This window comes from Macaca fascicularis, chromosome 17, assembly GCF_037993035.2.
Source record: "Macaca fascicularis isolate 582-1 chromosome 17, T2T-MFA8v1.1".
Taxonomy (NCBI): domain Eukaryota; kingdom Metazoa; phylum Chordata; class Mammalia; order Primates; family Cercopithecidae; genus Macaca; species Macaca fascicularis.
Genome location: NC_088391.1, coordinates 89,427,838 through 89,447,317, shown reverse-complemented (window position 1 = coordinate 89,447,317; position 19,480 = coordinate 89,427,838). Strand labels below are relative to the sequence as shown.

The 19,480-nt window shown below is 48.0% G+C and overlaps 1 protein-coding gene across 4 annotated transcripts in view; it reads left to right on the top strand.

Moving 5' to 3' along the window:
• STK24 (serine/threonine kinase 24) overlaps nt 1-19,480 on the top strand; it is a 129,454-nt gene that overhangs the window by 27,890 nt on the left and 82,084 nt on the right. The window contains exon 1 of one of the 4 annotated variants that reach the window (XM_065533414.2): nt 10,496-11,225. The exons of the other annotated variants lie outside the window; for them this stretch is intronic. Coding sequence (XP_065389486.1) covers nt 11,157-11,225 — 69 coding nt within the window. The 5' untranslated portion in view covers nt 10,496-11,156. Of the gene's footprint in view, nt 1-10,495; nt 11,226-19,480 lie in introns of those variants that run through there. 4 annotated transcript variants of the gene reach the window in all.

The following is a 19,480-nucleotide window of genomic DNA, read 5'->3' as shown; positions in this document are numbered from 1 at the left end:
TTTTCATACTTCTGATGAGACGTGATACTCATTCCTCAGCAAAGATTTATTGAATGTCTACTATGTTTAATGCACCATAGTGGAGCCTGGGGAAGATGCTTACTTTATACCTGCTGTCCTTAATGAGCTCACAGGCCAGCTTCGGGCAGACATTGCGGCAGGCTTCGGAGTCCAGGCTAATAGTAACCAGAGAGAGGCACAAACTGGGTGAAAGAAAGGAACCGTTCCTGGAGGAGTCAGCATTTGAGCAGTTCCTGAAGGTGCTAGTGGGTAGAGGGCAATCCAGGCAGGTGGGTCTCTTCATAGAGTGGACTACAGTTTGGGTTGCTTGACACAGATGAGAAGCGTTAGGTTTTTCCTTCCTCCCTCCTATATGAAATAATGGGAAAGACGCCGTGATAGAAAGATTTAGTTTGGAGTAGAATAAAAGTGCTAAGAAAAAAAGAGAAAGTATGATGGGGTTTCCAAGTCTCCTTAATGGATTAGATAACTCAGAACAGCCTTGAAGAAGGCTTGGTGGCCTTGTAGCTTATTTTTGATTTTGCTTGAGGGACACAAAACAAGGAGAAATGAGAAACGTAGGTAAGTCTTGATTTTTTATAGGCTGGTCACAATATATATGCATGTATTTCTTTTTTTAAGTTGAACTTGGTCTTCAACTTAATTCAGAAGTTGATTAAGGAACTTAATTCGAAATTGATTCAGAGGGTTTTCTTTTTGCTTTTGTTAAAGCATGAATTGAAAACACTGGAAGCAGTAAGCTGTATAAATGGTTTCATTTAATTTTGCATACTTAGAATTGGGCATCTGCAACTAAACGAGAGTTTATGCAAAATAACATGCAAATGAGTTTTTTTTTTTTTTTTTAAACCTTTGAGCCCAGAGTTTTAGGCTTCTGTCCCCCTGGGAAAAGGATGCTGCGTCCCTGAGCTTTCATGGGACACCAGTATATGTATTAGGAAGCACAGTTGGACTTGAGTGATGGTTACTGATGGGTTTGTCTTTAGAGAGAGAAGACAAAACTACAGGAAAGAGGGTGTGTGGTTTTTTTTTTTTTTTGGAGAGACGGTCTCATGCTTCATCACCAGGCTGGAGTGCAGTGGTGTGATCATGGCTCACTATAGCCTCTACCTTCCAGGCTCAGGCGATCCTCCTGCCTCACCTTTGAAGTGGCAGGGACCACAGGTGTGCACCACCATGCCCAGCTATTTTTTGCAGGGACGGGGTCCCTCTGTGTTGCTCAGGCTGGTCTCAAACTCCTGAGCTCAAGTCATCTTCCCACCTTGACCTCGCAAAGTGCTGCGATTACGGGCATGAGCCAGTGTGCTTGGCCTGTTCCTATGTAAAATGAAAAAGACGGAAGAAACAAGAAAGCTTTTACTGCTTCTGGAGAATTCCCTCAGTTGTAAGTGACTAACAGCGTTAATGACGTTTCATGAACTGGGATGAAAATATGGAGTATCGAATTGAGTCTTCAAAGGGAAGCCTGCAGTGTTACAGCCCTAGCCACTGTAAATGAAGTGTATTAATGAGCTAGTAGTATGCTACAGATGACCTGCCTGTGGAAGTGAGATTCTTGTAGAAAAGTCAAGATCATTGAAGAGATGTGAGACCACCTAACTGTGTGGTTACACCAGGCACAGTCAGGAGGGAAGGAAATAGGTAGCTACTGTGGTCCGAATGCTTATGTCTCTCCACAGTCATGTTGTAAATCTTAGTGCAGTTGTGTTACGAGGGGGGCCTTTAGGAGGTGATTAGGTGATTAGCTGATGAGGGTTCTGCCTTCATGAATGGAATTAGTGCCCATCTTAGGCTGTTCTTCTGTTGCTATACAGTCATTGATAAAGGAAAGAGGTTTAATTGGCTTCTGGTTCTGCAGGCTGTACAGGAAGCATGGTGCAGGCTTCTGCGTGCTTTCTGCGGAGGCCTCAGGGAGCTTTGACTCAGGGCCGAAGGTGAAGTGGGAGCAGGCGGTCACATGGCGAGAGTGGGAGCAAGGGAGAGAGAGGGAAGGTGCCACACACTTTTAAACAACCAGATCTTGCTGGAACTCACTATTATGAGGACAGCACCAAACAGTGAGGGATCCACCCCCGTGATCCAAACACCTCCGGGCAGACTCCACCTCCAACATTGGGGTTGCATTTCATCCTGCAATTTGAAGGGGACATCCAACCATATCGGTGCCCTTACAAAAGAGGTCCGAGGGAGCTGCTTTGTCCCTTCTGCCATGTGAGGACAGAGCTAGGAGGTGCCATCCCTGAGGAATGGCGCTCAGTACACACCGAATCGGCCAGTGCCTTGACCTTGGACTTCCCAGTCTCCAGAAATGTAAGCAATGAATTGATGTTTATAAAAGTTGCACAGTCTAAGCTGACTAAGACAGAAGTATTTAGGCTAATGGAGGAAGTTGCACAAGCATTGTTGGTTGGTTAGCTGCATGTTTCAAATGGTCAGAAGAAAAAAAATTCTCTTAACCGAAATTCTTGTGTGTTTCCCAGCACGTGTTATCTGCATGGTCTCATGATAATGTCTCCATTGGGGCTTGTATTAGCAACAGCCTAATTGCAGGAGGCCCCTGCCTCATGACCATTGTCCTACCCCAAGGTAATGATTGGAGTCTTCTCAATTATTACTAAAGGGCATACCTTGGGAGAACCACATGTATATTGAAGGACATATGGTATATCCAGTCATTTACTCTTTTTTTTTTTTTTTTTTTTTTTGAGACAGAGTCTTACTTTGTTGCCTGGCCTGGAGCGCAGTGGCATGACCTTGGGTCACTGCAACCTCCACCTGTCAAGTTCAAGTGACTCTCCTGCCTCAGCCTCCCAAGTAGCTGGGATTACAGGTGCCCATCACCATGCCTGGCTAATTTTGTATTTTTAGTAGAGACAAGGTTTCACCATGTTGGCCAGGGTGGTCTCGAACACCTGACCTCAGGTAATCCACCCACCGTGATGGGATTACAGGCATGAGCCACCGTGCCCAGCCATTTATTCTATCTTCATGTAGAAAGATGTGACACGAGGGAGAATAATAGTGAAGTGTACGCATCATCAGCTGTGTGATTTGAGGGTAAACCCTTGAGATGAGACAGTTCCTTGTCACTTGATGATTTATTTCCTATCTCAGCCTTTAGTTAGAATTTACTGGGTGTGCCTGTCACCTGTGATTCAGCTGCTCCTTTATGTAGCATTGGCAGTTGTGGCTTAGAAAGGAAAACGCAGCTGAGGCTGCAGGTCACACTGTCATGGGAACAGGGGAGCACTTAGTATGTCCAGTTTTAAAAAAAACTTTATTTTTGCCCCAGGAGGATAAGAAAAAATTATCTTATTTTAGCCCCAGGAACTATAATATGTATGCATTTTTCTGTCTGTATTTTTTACAGGTGAGTAAACTAAGGCCTAGAGAGGCAAATAACTCGTAAGAGGTGGAGGTGGATTTGAACCCACACGCACCTGGCCGTAGACTCCACGTTCTTCTCTTCCTGAGGTGTCAACTCCTCCAGTAGATTTGCTGCTGGAGCGGGGAGTTAGGGTCTCAGTTCTTAAGGGAGGGGGGAGGGTTTGGTGGCCCAGCTGCGTAAATAGCCTCATCTACCATGAGGGTTTAGCAGTAGTTTGCTCCGTGTGGATAAGAACTACAGTGTGGTATCAGTTTACGGGAGGTGAGGTGAATGAGGCTGTGATATTGAAGTACAGGAAAGGTGCTTGCACATCATATTATGTATTTTCTCAGTTTGCCCCTTTGTTTACAAAGAGTTGGTAATAAGGCCAAGTTTACTAAATTGATGGCTGAATACAACTGGGAGCCTTGCAGAGAAAACCATTTCACAGCTATTGGTTTTACTCCTAATCTTGCCTCCCTAGCCCATGGCATGTCATTACACGAATCCTGGACAAGAGGTGTCTCAGTACCAATACTGGAAAACCGGCTCACTGCAGACAACCTATTGACTTTTTATCATATTTGATCATTAATTTTGTTTTAAAGAAATAGGGTCTCATTCTGTCTCTTAGGCTGGAGTGCAGCGGGGCGGTAATGGCTAACTATAGCCTCGAACTCCTGGGCTCAAGCAGTCCTCATGCTACAGCCTCCCAAGTAGCTGGGACTACAGGCATTGCCACTGTGCCCGGCTCATTTTTTTGTGTGTGGAGATGGGGTCTCATTCTGTTGCCCAGACTGGTCTCTAACTCCTGGCCTCAAACGATTCTCCCACCTTGGCCTCCCAAAGTGCTTAGGATGACAGGTGTGAGCCACTGGGCCTGGCCACAATTTTAATATAAAAGTTACCCCTTAAAAACAATTAGATGTGGAAGGAAGGGGAACACAGATATTCAGGGCCTCAGAGATCCAGGTGTGAGTAACTAGAGTCCACATGACAAACATGAGTTCATGTGTTCTGGCCTTTTTTTAGTTGAGAAAGTCCATTTTCTTGGCTCTTCTGAGCCTGTTGCTTGGTTCTTGACACCTCACTGGAAATTAAAAATGGGAATTTGACTTTCCGTGATAGGGGCTGCCCCACCTGCGTTTGTAGAGTTGGAGCTCAGGCCTGTTGTGGGCGATGTTTGGAAGTTAAGCTAGCTCAGCTTATCTCTGGGTTGGTTGACTGTGAGACCAGGTGGAAGGACACACAGCCCATCTGGTGGTGAGTGAGGCCACTTGTGGCCAGGGGACTGAAGGAAGTCCCTGTTTACCGTATTCTTGGCAAAATCTGGTCTCCTGGCATAGATTCAGCTTTTGACAGGTCTGGGGATTTCTTTTTTTTTTTTTTTAAAGCAAAATTATAAAAAATGCTTTTAAAGTGAATCACTAGTGTGTGTTTTTGAGTTGGTAGATTGAAGGCTTTCGAAAGTATGGGCTTTCTCAGATGGGCCAGGCCATTTGAGATCTGCCTGAACTGCTCACCAGATCATCTGGGATAACACTGCCTTTGGGAGAAGGTGCCACGCTGTGTGCCAGTGGCCCTTTCGCAGCTGTCTCGTGAACAGGGGTTGGGGGACAGTGGGGTGGACACTAGGCATCAGGTGGACCCCAGCACCCTGCCCAGCCTTTGCTGCATTGGTCATCTGTGCGCTTTTAAACTGAACAATTTCGTGTATCAGAAGTTATTCCTGTTCTCTTAGCCTTCATCAGTGAAACCCAGAATGACAAGGACTTTAAGACTGGTGTTGAATTATATTCAGATCTTAAGCAATTCCTGTGATCTCCCAATTTCTTTAAACTTTCATTTTTTTTTTTTTTTAGCTTCAAAAAAGTCTTAAGGTAACATTTTTTCTTGAATGATTTCTTTTTTTGTATTTTCATTTTGTTGGTTTTCCTTATGGAAAGAATTGTTTAAAAGTCATACAGTAATTACAGTGTTTGGTGTAATATAATTCAGGATGTTTCATCTAATATAGAAAGACATTTGCTGCTTTTAGCTTATTATTATCCATATTGATTTAGGGTAATGGATTTGAATTGTCTAATCACTGACTTTGAGCAGCCAGAAATAAACTTAAAATCTTCCTGAAGCCAAGTCTGGCATTTTTTGATCTGCACGTGTGTACATTAAAAATTGAGATGTTGCTCTGCTCTTCCCAAAGCATGCATGTGTGAAATAGGCTCATTGCTAACAACTGGGACAGTGCAGAAAAACAGAAAACATACTGTTAACATCTTGGTGTACATCATTCCACATTGTTTTCTTTGGATATGCATATGAGTACGCCTGTCCCCCAACCAAAAGGGGACCAATTCCTGTCATTAATTTTACATTGATGTCTACCTAGTTTGCAGTTTAAAAACATTTTTGGAAAACTTTGGACATATCAATCTTTTCACTTGTCTTTCCCTAGGATAAACTAACTGGAAGTGGGTTTTTGTCTTTTATTTATTTTCATTTTCAGATATGGAACATCTTTTCTGATCACTTTTCCATCTTTTTAGCGCTTCCATTCTTTAGATGATATGCTTTTATGTCATTGTTTTCTATTTTTTGCTGCTTTTAATATGATGTTTATTTTGATAATGATTTTTATTACCTTCATCTCTAGCGGTGTTAATGCTTTTTGGAGACTTAAAAGATGATCCGAATTATAATTTCTTTGAGAGTTGGGAGAAGTGTTTTTCTGAAATGTTTCCCCTCTCCCTTAGGAATTTGGAAATATTTTCCTTTTGCTTGTTTTCTTTTTCACCACTGTCTTTCCTTGTAGAGGCATCTCTGCATGCCTTGGTGTGGATTCTTTGGCTTAGGAGGGGACCTGCCATGTGCCCTGGCCTGGGGTCGGTGTGGAGCGGCGGGAGCACTGCCTCCTGGGGTCAGCGGCTCTGTCCTCTCCTCTCCGGCCTGCCCTGCCTTCTGCCGGCGGGCTGTGCCTCTGCCTGCTCTTCCTGGGGGGATGAGATACTCCCCGGGGCTGCGCCACTCCCAGTGGGGCCCTTGCTTCTCAGGTGAGGGGTCAGGGCTCAGTTGCCTGGGGCCCACAGTGCAAGGCTGGCCTCTCTTCCAGGAAGCCTTCCTGGTTAGGGAAGTGGAGATACCCTCGTGGGCCAGGCCTGCTGGGTGCCTCTGTGTCTGCAGTTGGGTCGCCACGGGAACATACCTGTCACCTTAGTTTCAGAACCGCCTGCCCCAGTGCGGGCCTAGGGTCCGGCTGTGTTCTCAGTTGTCCCCTCAGCCTGGGGCAGAGGTCAGTGTGCCTGGCAGGTAGTCTGTCATCTGTGGGTTCGGGTGAGAGTAGTTCCTAGTTTTATTGCATATGGACTTTTCTTCTCATGCTCCTTCCTTTATTATCTGCAGCGTGGGCCACAGCAGCCTAACGTAAATGCGCCTTTCATTTAATGGCTTTTACTGGAAGCCTCTTCATAGCTATTTTTAAACCTGAGGTCCATTAACATGACTCCAGATTAGAGCCAGAATACTCACAACTTGCCAGTTTACATTGTGCGCTGTTCTTCTGAAGCCTAGGATCAAAAAAGACCCAGAAGTAAAATCAAGTTTCTTTTGTGTAGCGTGTGGTTTATGCGTGTGGGTGACCGAGTCGTGGATGGCAGCTTCTGGCGGCGATCCGTTCAGTAGAAGCCATTGATGACCGGCACCGCCTCGGCAGACTTCACCCTCCGGGCGGCTGACCGCTCCTCTCTCGCGGTCGGGGGGTGTCCTGCGTCCTACCGTAGTTCAGCACCGTCCTTGGGGGCCACTTAGGAGTAGAGGGCTTCCGGGCCACAGTGCGTGGTCTCCTGTTGCTGCCTCCGCTCTGTGTGCTCTCTCTGCAGCGATCAGACCCGCGTCTTCGGGTCCGCGCCCACCCTCGCCTCACCTGCTGTTAATGGAGACCAGCTGTTTGACCTTGAGCGTGTGCCTTTATTACGCACCAGAATGTTCTGAGAGCAGGACTGAGGCCCCCGGCTGAGAGGCGCAGTTTGGGCGGACCGGGAATTTGGGGCAGCTGTGTTTGTGCTTGGAGGCCTGGAGGGTCGAGGTTTCTCAAATCCGAGCGCCGAATCACAGTTGAGTTGTGTTGAGAGAGCCGCAGTTAAGTAAATGTATGCAGACTTCCTGTCGGGTCCTGCCGCGGGAGTACATTTGTTGCATTATTCATTTGGTTTGCCCTTCAAGTGCTTAGTTCTCTTTTTTGGGGAAGAAAACAACTCCGTGGGGCACTTGGGTAGAGAGGATTTTCCCGAAGCTGTAAACCTTGGAGGATGGCCTGACTGGTCTCCCCGCAGCCGGAGCAGAGCCGCGGCCTCTCTCCCCTCCCCCGGCCTTTGCTGGCACCTCTAGGCCCCCGGGGGCGTCAGTCATTGGGACTTCCCGGTCCACGCTGGCGGCTGTTCTCTGCTACAGGGAGTGGTGGGTCTGCGACTTTGTACTCGGTCCCATTGTCTCCACAGATACACCCGTTCCTGCCAGGCCGCGTGTTCTGGTGTTGTTTGGAAATGAGGGGGTCTAGATTTCTTTTTTTTTTTTTTTTTTGGGACGGAGTCTCACTCTGTCGCCCAGGCTGGAGTGCAGTGGGGCGATCTCGGCTCACTGCAAGCTCCGCCTCCCGGGTTCACGCCATTCTCCTGCCTCAGCCTCCCGAGTAGCTGGGACTACAGACGCCCGCCACCGCGCCTGGCTAATTTTTTGCATTTTTAGTAGAGCCAGGGTTTCACCGGGTTAGCCGGAATGGTCTCGATCTCCTGACCTCGTGATCCGCCCGCCTCGGCCTCCCAGAGTGCTGGGATTACAGGCGTGAGCCACCGCGCCCGGCCTAGGGGGTCTAGATTTCAGCTGACCTCTTGGGGACGTACATGGTAAGCGTTGGTACTTGGACGTGTAGATGGAAAAAGTAGAGTAAAAAACGCATAGAAAGTAAATTCCACCATCAGCCTTTCTAGGGCTGTGGTCTGCTTTGCTTCCCGTCACTTTCACCCCAGGACCAAGGGACTAATATGGAAAGGAACCAAGGAACCGGGAAACCGGAGCATTTATTAGGCTCAGCTGTCTGATTTTTAAATGTGTGTTTCTTAATCTGAGTTGCATGAACGAACTACCTTGTAGGCTGTTTCTTGGGTTCTAGGAAGCCATTTATATTTATATGCTGGTTTCCTGAAAAACAGGGGTGCTCTGTGAGTATGAGGAGTTATGGTGGTGTCACTTGAGTTGACCCTGGAGTTTGTGAGGCTGGCTCTGTTCTGGTTACCATCAGTAAAAGGCAGGGCTGGGAGGAAGTTGGAACCAACCAGCTGGTAGAGACTGGCCATTTTTTTTTTCTTTTTTTTTGTGCGTAGGATGAATGTATTGTTTTTGTCTGTCCTTTTTACCTTAGCAGACGAGAGAGTTGGCTGGAACGGTCCCTACTCAGCAATATTTATTTAGGTTTGCACACCTTCCAAAAGGTTGCTTAAGTCCCATTTACAGTGCTTTAAAATGGCTGACATACCAGTCAGCGTTGGAGTTGGTGGAGTGTGATGTCAAGAAAATATTAAATCATGAGAGCTGATTACTATGCCCAGAAAATAGGGCAGTCTTGTAAATGACCTTTGTCTTCAAGTCGGGATAAGAAATGAGTTATAAACGGCCTGTGGTTAAAGTGGATCCTTGGAAAACAGTGGGTGGAGATGGAACGAGCTTTGACTCACTTGTGTTCTGCGTCCTTTGATCTGTGCCAAGGAAGAGATTGCTTTGAAATGCACGATTTTATTTTCTGAACTAAATATTGTAGCAGCAGTAATGGAGTAGTGAGTGGAAAAGTATTGCTCACTCTATTCCACACTTCCCGGAGTTTATGTGATACGCCCTGCTTACCCCCAGGCTTCAGTAATGCCAGTGCCTGCTGTTTAGATGTGCAGATAAAATACACTTCCTCATGGTAAAAGGGTAAAGTGTGATGGATGAGGGCACAGGCTGTTGAGACTGGTTCAAACCTTTCCTACAGTTCATCTCACGTTTGTGTTGTGGTTTCTTTATCTTTGAAGAGATGGAATTACATGATTTAATTCTGTAGGGACAGCGTCTGGTATATTGGCAGCTTCTAAGTCAAAAATAAGAAATATTTCTTGAAAGAATTTAAAAGTTCATTGTAAATTAGGTTATAATTTTCCTGAACCCTCCCACTTGCTGGCTCTGATGCTGACATCATGGTCTCTATTCTCTGCTCACAGCCTCAGAAGTTTTCCTAATACTGCTCTTATGAAAATGTAAGGGAAACACTTTTTCCTTTGAACATCTGAACAGAGACAAGCTGCCCTTCTTAGTTGGTCGGGATGCAGCTGAAAGTGTTGGGTCCTGATTTTGATCAGCCTGAAGCTGTTCCCAGACCCAACTGAGGGTCAGGCTGTTTCTCGTGGCCCAGTAATGAGATGCAGATGAACTGGGGAGGAAGAGACTTTCTGTTTTCTGCAGCCGGTTACAGGGAGAAGGCCTGGAAATTACCCCCAGACCAACTCAAAGTGACGAGGTTTTCCAGAGCTTCTATACCTTCTAAGCTGTATATGCCTGTGTGTAAGTGTGCATCTAAAGACATTAGTGATTAACTTCTCAATCTGTAACAGGTCTGAGTCCTGAAGACCTTCCTCCGGAGCCTCAGTAGATTTACTTCATCTAAATGGGGCCAGGTGCTGGGGTAGATGACCCTGATTTTGTCTCCTGCTAAATCACAGAGGTTTGGGGTGTTCCTTCAGATGCCCAATAACCTTGTTTGTGGAGGCCGGGGGAGTTTCTTCAGACCCCCAGTAAAACTTGTTTAATCCTAAACGGGTCCTGTTAAGAATTCTTTGGTTGGCCGGGCGCGGTGGCTCGAGCCTGTAATCCCAGCACTTTGGGAGGCCGAGACGGGTGGATCACGAGGTCAGGAGAACGAGACCATCCTGGCTAACACGGTGAAACCCCGTCTCTACTAAAAATACAAAAAAAAAAAAAAAAAAAAAAAAAAACTAGCCGGGCGAGGTGGCGGACGCCTGTGGTCCCAGCTACTCAGGAGGTTGAGGCAGGAGAATGGCGTGAACCCGGGAGGCGGAGCTTGCAGTGAGCCGAGATCGCGCCACTGTACTCCAGCCTGGGCGACAGAGCCAGACTCCGTCTCAAAAAAAAAAAAAAAAGATTTCTTTGGTTATTTTACCATGCTTTAAGGCCCAGGAAAGGCCTAGGCAAAACTCTTGGTGGGCTTTTGTTACATTCCAGCCCTTGTATAAGGGCACTGGCTTTTTTTTTTTTTTTGGCTTTTAATATTTAGCTTATCCACTCAGTACTGAAACAGCTTTTACAGGGACCTGTGTGAGCGAGACCTGGCCTGCCACAAAGCTTCATGGACACGTTGTCAGCTTTGTGACCTGCACCGGTGATTGGTTTTGGAGATCGGTTAGGTGGAGGAGTAGACAGGAATGTGAAGTTTAGGTAAATCCTGAAGCTGTGGAACAAGACTTAGCTTTTTTTGGTTTTGTTTTCAAAAGTCCTTCATCCTCTGAGCATTTCAGCTCTCACTTGTGCCAGGCATTTTACTAGATGCTGGGGCAAGATGAAGGAAGTCTTTGCCCTTAAGGATCTCACAGTCATTTGCGAAAGACAGATGTCTAAATATATGTAATGTGTAATTTTTCTTTTAAACAACTTTATTGATATATATTTTACATATCATAAAATTCATTTCAGGTGTAAAATGCAATGATTGTAGTAATTTTACTGAATGGCGCAGCTAGCATCAATCAGAGCAGAACATTTCATCCCCAGTAAGATTCCTCATCGTCACTCACAGGTGATCTCTGTTCCTACCCTAGCCTTGGACAGTTCTGCATCTACTTTGTAGCTCTATAAATTTGCCTTTACTGGACATTTCATATAAATCAATCACACAGTATGTGTTCCTTTGTGACTGGCTGCTTTTGCTTAGCGTGACGTTCTTGGGGCTCTTGACGCAGCCTGTGTCTGTCATTCATTCTTTTTGCAGCAGAATCGTATCTGTTTGGGTGGGCCACATGTGTGTTGCCTGTTTACTTTGAGCTGGTGGACGTTTAGGCCGTTTGCACTGGCGGTTGCTGTGTATCATGTCGCAGTGAACATATGTGTGTGTGTCTCTGCGGGGACTTGTGTGTCCTGTTCTCTTGGGAATGGAAGTGCTGGGTTATAGGGTAGGTTTTTTGTTTCCCCTTGGAGACTCTCTGGTTTCCACATACAGTAGTTTTATGCTTAACCTTTTGAGAAATTGCCAAATGGCTTTCTGAAGTGGCCGCGTCATTTTGCTCCCTCCAGCCATTTATGATGTTCCCGTTTCTAGTAAGTTCTGAGATAACATAAGAGAAATAATGATGCAGTCCTCACTGCTGTGCTCTATGACTTACACCTGGTAATGTAAGTGTCCCTTTTACAAATGGAGCTTTGCAGAGATTATTTTCACCTCATTCAGGCTCAGCCTGAGATAGGAACCCTGGGCCAGCCTGACTCCAAAACCTACTCTCTTAAGCACTTTGCTTTCCTGACTTCTGATCTTTTAACATTCTAGCATTATTTTCAAATGCTGTGAGAGCACTGAAGACAAAGTATTTGATTCTTCCATGCATCCAGTGATGGTTCATCATCAAGAATCATTTTAATATAGGAAGGGGACAACAGATTATGGCGTCAATAGATTTACTCCTACTTCCATTGCAACATTAAAATTGTTACCAATATAGCAAAACGGAGAAAAGCAGTTGAATTACAAAAAGAGTTGTATTATAGTATTTACTCTCTCGGAGGATGTTAGTATCGTGGCAGGCTGAACCCACCCATGGAAGAGGTGTGTGCTTCAGGGTGGCACAGCTGGAGTGAGCCAAATGGAAAATTGTGTGCAAAGTGTGCAGCAGGCTGAGCCTTTGATGGAAACAGCGGGTGCTCTGCTGTGTGCAGGTGGATGTCAGGTCTGTGGAGTGACTGTGTGTGAGTCTTTGCTGTCGCCCTTTCCTTTCTGTGTCCCCCTCCCCACCAGCTCTGACTCCTGCGTCTCCTTAGAATGTCTTCCAGAAATTGTGACAGGTGGGGAAGGCAGAACAAAGTATTATCTTTTCTGTGGTTTTCTCAGTAATGATGAAATTTTCACCTGTTTGGGCCTCACCGAGGAGCAAGAAAGAAGGGACACTAGGGCCTGTGTGTGGGAAGGAGGCAGTGACAGCGATGAACGTAGGAGGTCAGGCGGCAGGTGGGCTGCTCTGGGAGCTACCTCCAGGAGGGGGGGTTTAGCACAAGGTATGCTTTCGTAGGCAGGTTTGTGCGTGCGTGTGTGTGTGTGTGTGTGTGTGTGTGTGTGTGTGTGTGTGTCAGAATAGAGGAAGGAGAAAGAAGGGGCAAGAGACTGGGCAAAGAATGAATAAGGTGAGCTCACAAACTGCCCTTGGAGCGGAAGATCAGTTGAAGGTGCAGTAAGCTACTGCTTGAGGAAGGGATTAAAAATAGGTACCAAGTCGTGGTGGCTCACACCTGTAATCCCAGCACTTTGGGAGGTCGAGGCGGGAGGATCACCTGAGGTCAGGAGTTGGAGACCAGCCTGACCAACATGGTAAAACCCCATCTCTACTAAAAATAGAGAATTAGCCGCGTGTGGTGGCAGGCACCTGTAACTCCAGCTACGAGGGAAGCTGAGGCAGGAGAATTGCTTGAACCTGGGAGGGGAAGGTTTCAGTGATCCGAGATCACTCCACCGTACTCTTGCCTGGTTGACAGAGCGAGACTCCATCTAAAAAAAAAAAAAAAAAACCTCCAAAGCGAAGTGATTGACCTAGCCAATGGAGAATACCCTTTCCTTCACTAAAACCTGAAGCTCAGCATCGTTCTTGGGAAGGAAGTTCTGGAAGTGATGAGGATTTGCTGACATCCCTGTGGATTAGTGACATTGATGGGCACCAGAAAGCAGGTGTCTGTTGTGGTGACAGAAAACCAGGATGGAAGCTACAGGTGACGTCTGCAGGGTAGGCCCTGCCCACTCTGACCCCCAGCTGCACCCCGAGCCAGCAGCTGAGGCATCATGGAAGTGGCTGGGCCATGCAGCCGGGCCCCGAGCCCCTCAGCAGGCTCATCCCACAGCCCTGCATTGCGGGCACTCTTGTTATCCCCACCTACAGAAGAGGCAGCCGAGGCACAGGGCATTTAAGTGACTTTGTCAGGGTCCCCCTCATCAGAGCTGGGGATTCGATTCAGGCAGACTGGCTCCAGGAGCTGTGCCCTCAGCCCCTGCACTACACTGAGGGGCAGCAGAAATGAACCTAGGTGACGACTAGAAAGATCACCACCTCTTCTGTCTCACATTCTCTACCTAGGAGTGCATGTCTCCGCCCACTTGCCACTTCCTGGGCTGTTGGTGTGGACCTGGGTGGAGGTGGGGCCCCTGTCCTGCCATGGGCAGTGAGGCCGGCACCCTGGCCAGTGTGTGGCCTGGTCCTTAGTCTGGAAGGTCTGTCTGCTCCTCGTGCCACAGCTGGCGGCTGGAGCCTCGGCTCCTCAGCTGCACTCGCCTCGCTTGTTTATTTAGCGGAAGGGGTTGAGGTCTCCCGTGTGCCGGGTGCTGTGCTGTTGTGAATGAGCCCACTGGTGTTCAAAGCCGACATTGCAGCGGCGGCAGGGTAATGCCATCCCGGGGGAAGTCCCCACTCCAGGTGGGGTGTGTGTGTTTGTGAGAGACCCCACAAAGACAGGTGTCCTTAGCCATCCCAGCAGCCTCACCCAGGAGGACTGCTTGGCGGGAGCCCTCCCAGGGCCACCGTCCAGAGAGGTGGCACTGCCCATAAAAATACTCTGCACAGGTAGCCTGCTCCTTCGGAGGTGGGTCTTGAGGGAGTCACGGTATAGGCTGAATAACACTGTCTTGAGGGCTCAAGGAGCTGAAGGCCGCCACCCTGGCTGTGTCCCTGCGTGAGTGACTTACTTGCCAAGCCTCCCCTTCTCATCTTTGGAGGTAGCTGCTTCAGGGGACTGGGTGGTAGGTAAGGAGATGAGCTGGGAGGGGCGGGCTCCGGCCAGTGTCAGGGGCACACAGGGTCCTGCTTCTCTCTCCCTTTCACTGGGTGGCTGAAGGGCAGGCGGAGGAGTGTGGCGACCGGGCGGCTGGAGGGCAGGCTGAAGAGTGTGGCCAGGCGGCTGGCGGGCAGGCGGAGGAGTATGGTGACCGGGCAGCTGGAGGGCAGGCGGAGGAGTGTGACTAGGCGAAGGAGTGTGACCAGGCGGCTGGAGGGCAGGCGGAGGAGTGTGTTGACCGGGAGGCTGGAGGGCAGGTGGAGGAGTGTGGCGACCGGGTGGCTGGAGGGCAGGCGGAGGAGTGTGGCGGGCAGGCGGAGGAGTGTGGCGACCAGGCGGCTGGAGGGCAGGCGGAGGAGTGTGGCGACTGGGTGGCTGGAGGGCAGGCGGAGGAGTGTGGCGACTGGGTGGCTGGAGGGCAGGCGGAGGAGTGTGGCCAGGTAATTGGAGGGCAGGCGGAGGAGTGTGACCAGGTGGCTGGAGGGCAGGTGGAGGAGTGTGGCAACCGGGCGGCTGGAGGGCAGGAGGAGCAGTGTGGCTGCTGGCAGGTGTGTGTTTCTGGTTGTGTTGAGTGATGCTTGGAAGATCATTCCAAGAGGTCAGGGCAGCTCCCAGGGCCCCAGGGCAGTGGGCTCCTGCAGGGGACTCGGAGGCCAGCTTTTGTCAGCTCATGAACTTTTAAAAATGGAGAGGACAGGTGTGGTGGCTATTCCCTGTAAACCCAGCACTTTGGGAGGCCAAGGTGAGAGGATCACTTGAGCCCTGGAGTTAGAGACCAGCCTGGGCAACATAGAGAGACCCTATCTCTACAAAAAGTAAAATAACAATCAGCCGGGCATGGTGGCACACACCTGTAGTCTCAGCTACTTGGGAGGCTGAGGTGAGAGGATCACTTGAACCCAGGAGTTGGAGGCTGCAGTGAGCCATGATTGTGCCACTGCATTCCAGTCTGGGCCACAGGGAGAGATCCCTTCTCTTGGAAGAGAAAAAAAAAAAAAAAGGTAGAAGAATAATACGCAACAGAGACAATTTAGCTCTCAAGGCCTAAGGCATTTGTTCTCTGATCCCTACTGAAGTGTGTTTGATCCTGATCCAGCCTGTCACCCACCCATGGAACTCTGGAATCCCCCCAGGGCTGCACAAAACAGCTGACTTGGTGGCCCGTTGTCCCACTGCTTGGCCTGGAGCTTGCAGAGTTTCTGTGAGATGTAGGATTTGGCTCACACAGATTGCATCTTGATTGCTCACGTTCCCTTTTGCCCTTGCTGCCCCACCTAGGGAGAAAAGAACACTCAGTGACCCTTTTTTTCCCCTGGTGGGCAGGATGCGTGTGTTCCTGTTTGTGACAACTCAACCTTGTCTGTGACCTTAGTACCTCCATTCCAGGAATTTCCCCTTCGAGGCCTCTAAAAGCTGAAAGATTTTCAGGTAAAGGAAGTGCGATATTGATTGAAATCTGCATACACCAAAATAATTTGGTCTGGCTTCTAGAATAGTCAGTTTCCTGATACTCATCATTGCTTCCATCAGCTCTGGTAAAGTACAGGAAGGTGAGCTCACCTGTGGGGAATGGCAAGTGGCATCACATTTTACTCTCTGTGTTGATCCTGGCATTCTGGTGTGCTCACAGGGTGAACCTTGCCAGTTAGGCACCTCTGGAGTCAGGTACCCTGTGAAGCTTGCAGCTCATGAGCACTTTGCAGTCCAGAGAATGACCTGTGACCCTTAAACCCCGCTTCCGAGCTGTGGGGGATCTTGTGTAAGGTCTGTGCCTGAATTGTCTCAGCTGTGTCATGAGGACGGTGTTCCCTTTCTCATGGGGCGGTTGTGAGGTCTAGAAACAGTATTTATGAATGCTGCCCAGCACGAGGCCTTCCCATGGGAGGAGCTTCAGCAGTGGGAGCTGCTACTGTTTGTTACTGCGTATTTTTTGTACACTGGGTATGTTTTCCATGAATTTTGTTTGCATTTGGATTTTAATAAAGAAGGTGCCAGATTCACTTTCCGAGGAACTGTATACTTTATTTGGAATGCATTACGTATATATATGTATATATATTGTTTGAGACAGTTTTGCTCTTGTTGCCTAGGCTGGAGTGCAATGGCGTGATCTCGGCTCACCGCAGCCTCCGCCTCCCGGGTTCGAGTGATTCCTGCCTCAGCCTCCCAAATAGCTGGGATTACAGACATGCGCCACCAAGCCCAGCTAATTTTGTATTTTTAGTAAATACAGGCTGGTCTCGAACTCCTGACCTCGGGTGATCCGCCTGCCTCAGCCTCCCAAAATGTTGGGATTACAGGCGTGAGCCACTGCGACCAGCCCATTGCATATTTTTTTTCAAGTTCTTGCCCAATGAAACTGTCCTGGTTATGCTGTCAGGGCCTGTTTGTTGGGACCGCTCAGTGGGTTCTCCTTGCCTGCTGCCCAAACAGAGCTGATTTATCAAGACAAGGGAATTGCAATAGACAAAGAGTTTAACTCACACAGTGCTGGCTCTACAGGAGACCAGAGTTTTATTGTTACTCAAATCAGCCTCTCTGCAAATTTGGAGATTGGGATTTTTAAGGATAATTTGGTGGGTAGGGGTTCAGGAAGTGGGGAATGCTGGTTGGTTGGGTCGGAGATGGAATCATAGGAGATCGAAGTGGGTTTTTGCTGTTTTCGGTTCCTGGGTGGGATCCCAGAACTGGTTGAGCCAGATTACTGGTCTGGGTGGCACTAGCTGGTGCATCGGAATGCTGGGTCTGCAAAATATCCCAAGCACTGATCTTAGTTTTTACAGCAGTGATCTTATCCCCAGGAGCAGTTTTGGGAGGTTCAGAATCTTGTAGCCTCTGGCCTGCGTGACTCCTAAACCATAATTTCTAATCTTGTAGTTAATTTGTTTGTCTTACAGAGGTAGTATAGTCCCCAGGCAAGAAGGGGGTTTGTTTTGGGAAAGGGCTATTACCATTTTTATTTCAAAGTTAAACTATAAACCAAGTTCCTCCCAAAGTTAGTTTAGAAGTTCCTCCCAAAGTTAGGTTAGAAGCAAGATGGAGTCGGTCAGGTCAGATCTCTTTCACTGTCATCATTTTCTCACTGTTAGAATTTTTGCAGAGGCGGTTTCATTGTCACCTCAAAGAAACCGCAGGCCTCATCTTTGAGCCAGGGAGCCTTCTGTTGAAGAAAAGTACCCCACACAAACACTGGGAGATCCTGGGGCAGGACCGAGGTTCCCTGGTGGGGACTCCAGGGGCGCTGGAGCTTTGTGACCATGGGCCTTGCCTCCTCGGCTGCCTCTTGTGGTTGGAGGAGGATGTGGATGAGAAGACCAGGCGGGGTGCCCGCTAGCTCCCGGTGGTGGGTAGGCGTCAGCAGACTAGGAGAGCCTCTGTTTAACTTGTGCTGAGAAGGAGCGTGACTCCAGGAGAGTTGGGCGGAGAGCCGCACACACCAGTGCGGTGTCCAGACTGGACCCCATGGTGTCTGAGCATTATTCTCTCTAGGGTCACCTTCCCCTGCACTGTGACCTCATGGAGCTTCAGACAGTGGTTTTCGAAGGTAACAGAGCAGGTGGTGGTGCGGTGTATGTGCGTGCATGAGTGTGTGTGTGTGTGTGTTGGGTACTGAGGCCACAAGCAATCAATTGATCTAGGTGGTACAGTAGTTTTTTTCTCATTTTTAACACTTTCCAAAAATCGAATTTACATTTTTTATTTTTAGAGATGGGGGTTCTCATTTTGTCACCCAGGCTGAAGTGCAGTGGCTTAATCATAGCTCACTGCAGCCTCAAACTCCTGGGCTCAAGCGATTCTCCCACCTCAGCCTTGCGAGTAGCTGGGATTACAGGGTTGAGCCCCCGTGCCCTGCAATATTTTTAACTTAGCTAGAGCATTTTATATCTTAAGTATTCTTTTACAAACAGTAGATGCTAGCACTGGGGTTCTTCTAAATATTAACTATTCCTTAATATTTAGGAAATATTAAGGAATTTAGGAAGACTGTGAGACAGTCTCACTCTGTCACCCAGGCTAGAGTGCAGTAGTGCAATTTCAGCTCGCTTCAACCTCCACCTCCCAGGTTCAAGTGATTCTCATGCTTCAGCCTCCTGAGTAGCTGGGAACCTGGCTAATTTTTGTATTTTTTGTAGAGATGAAGTTTCACCATGTTGGCCAGATTGGTCTTGAACTCCTAGCCTCAAGTGACCCACCCGCCTCAGCCTCCTGAAGTGCTGGGATTATAGGCCTGAGCCACCGTGCCCAGCCTGAAAACTAATTGTTTGATTATGTAGACCCAGACTTTGAAATTCATAGAATTTAACTTCTCTTTGTGCCAGTTTTCTTTTTTGTCAAATACTGTAGGGTATTTATTGAGCTTGTCTTCTAGATGATGTGATTATTGTAGGGATAAAGTAAAGTGTATACTATGGGAGAAATGAGTTTACTAAACCAGACTGTGGGCGCATGTGTTATGCATTAATACAGCTCAGGTAGATAAACTGAGTAGTGCCACTTAGAAAAGTAAATTCTCTGTTCATGGACACAGACTAGGAGGAATTTACATTGTAGTAATTAGTAGATTTATTGCAATGTTCTGTAGAAAAGCATGTTATTGTATAAAAATGATTTGTCGTCAGTTAGCTAGAAATAAGACTTTCTTCGAAAAAATATTTGAGGACTAGAAAAATCTGTCAGTTCTTTGAGCTTCTTGGAGCCATTTGCTAAGGATAGGTATTTGATAAATACTGATTTTTATTTTGGAGACCTTAGATTAACCAGCTAGTTCACCATACATGAAGCACCCTTTTGGGGCTCACCTGCAGAGAGGTTAGAATGGGTATGGGATGTGTGTGGGCTGGGTGTGTGGTAGGTATGGGATGTGTGTGGGCTGGGTGTGGTGGGTGTGGGATGTTTGTGGGCTGGGTGTGTGGTGGGTATGAGATGTGTGTGGGCTGGGTGTGGTGGGTGTGGGATGTGTGTGGGATGGGTGTGTGGTGGGTGTGGGATGTGTGTGAGATGGGTGTGGGGGGTATGGGATGTGTGTGT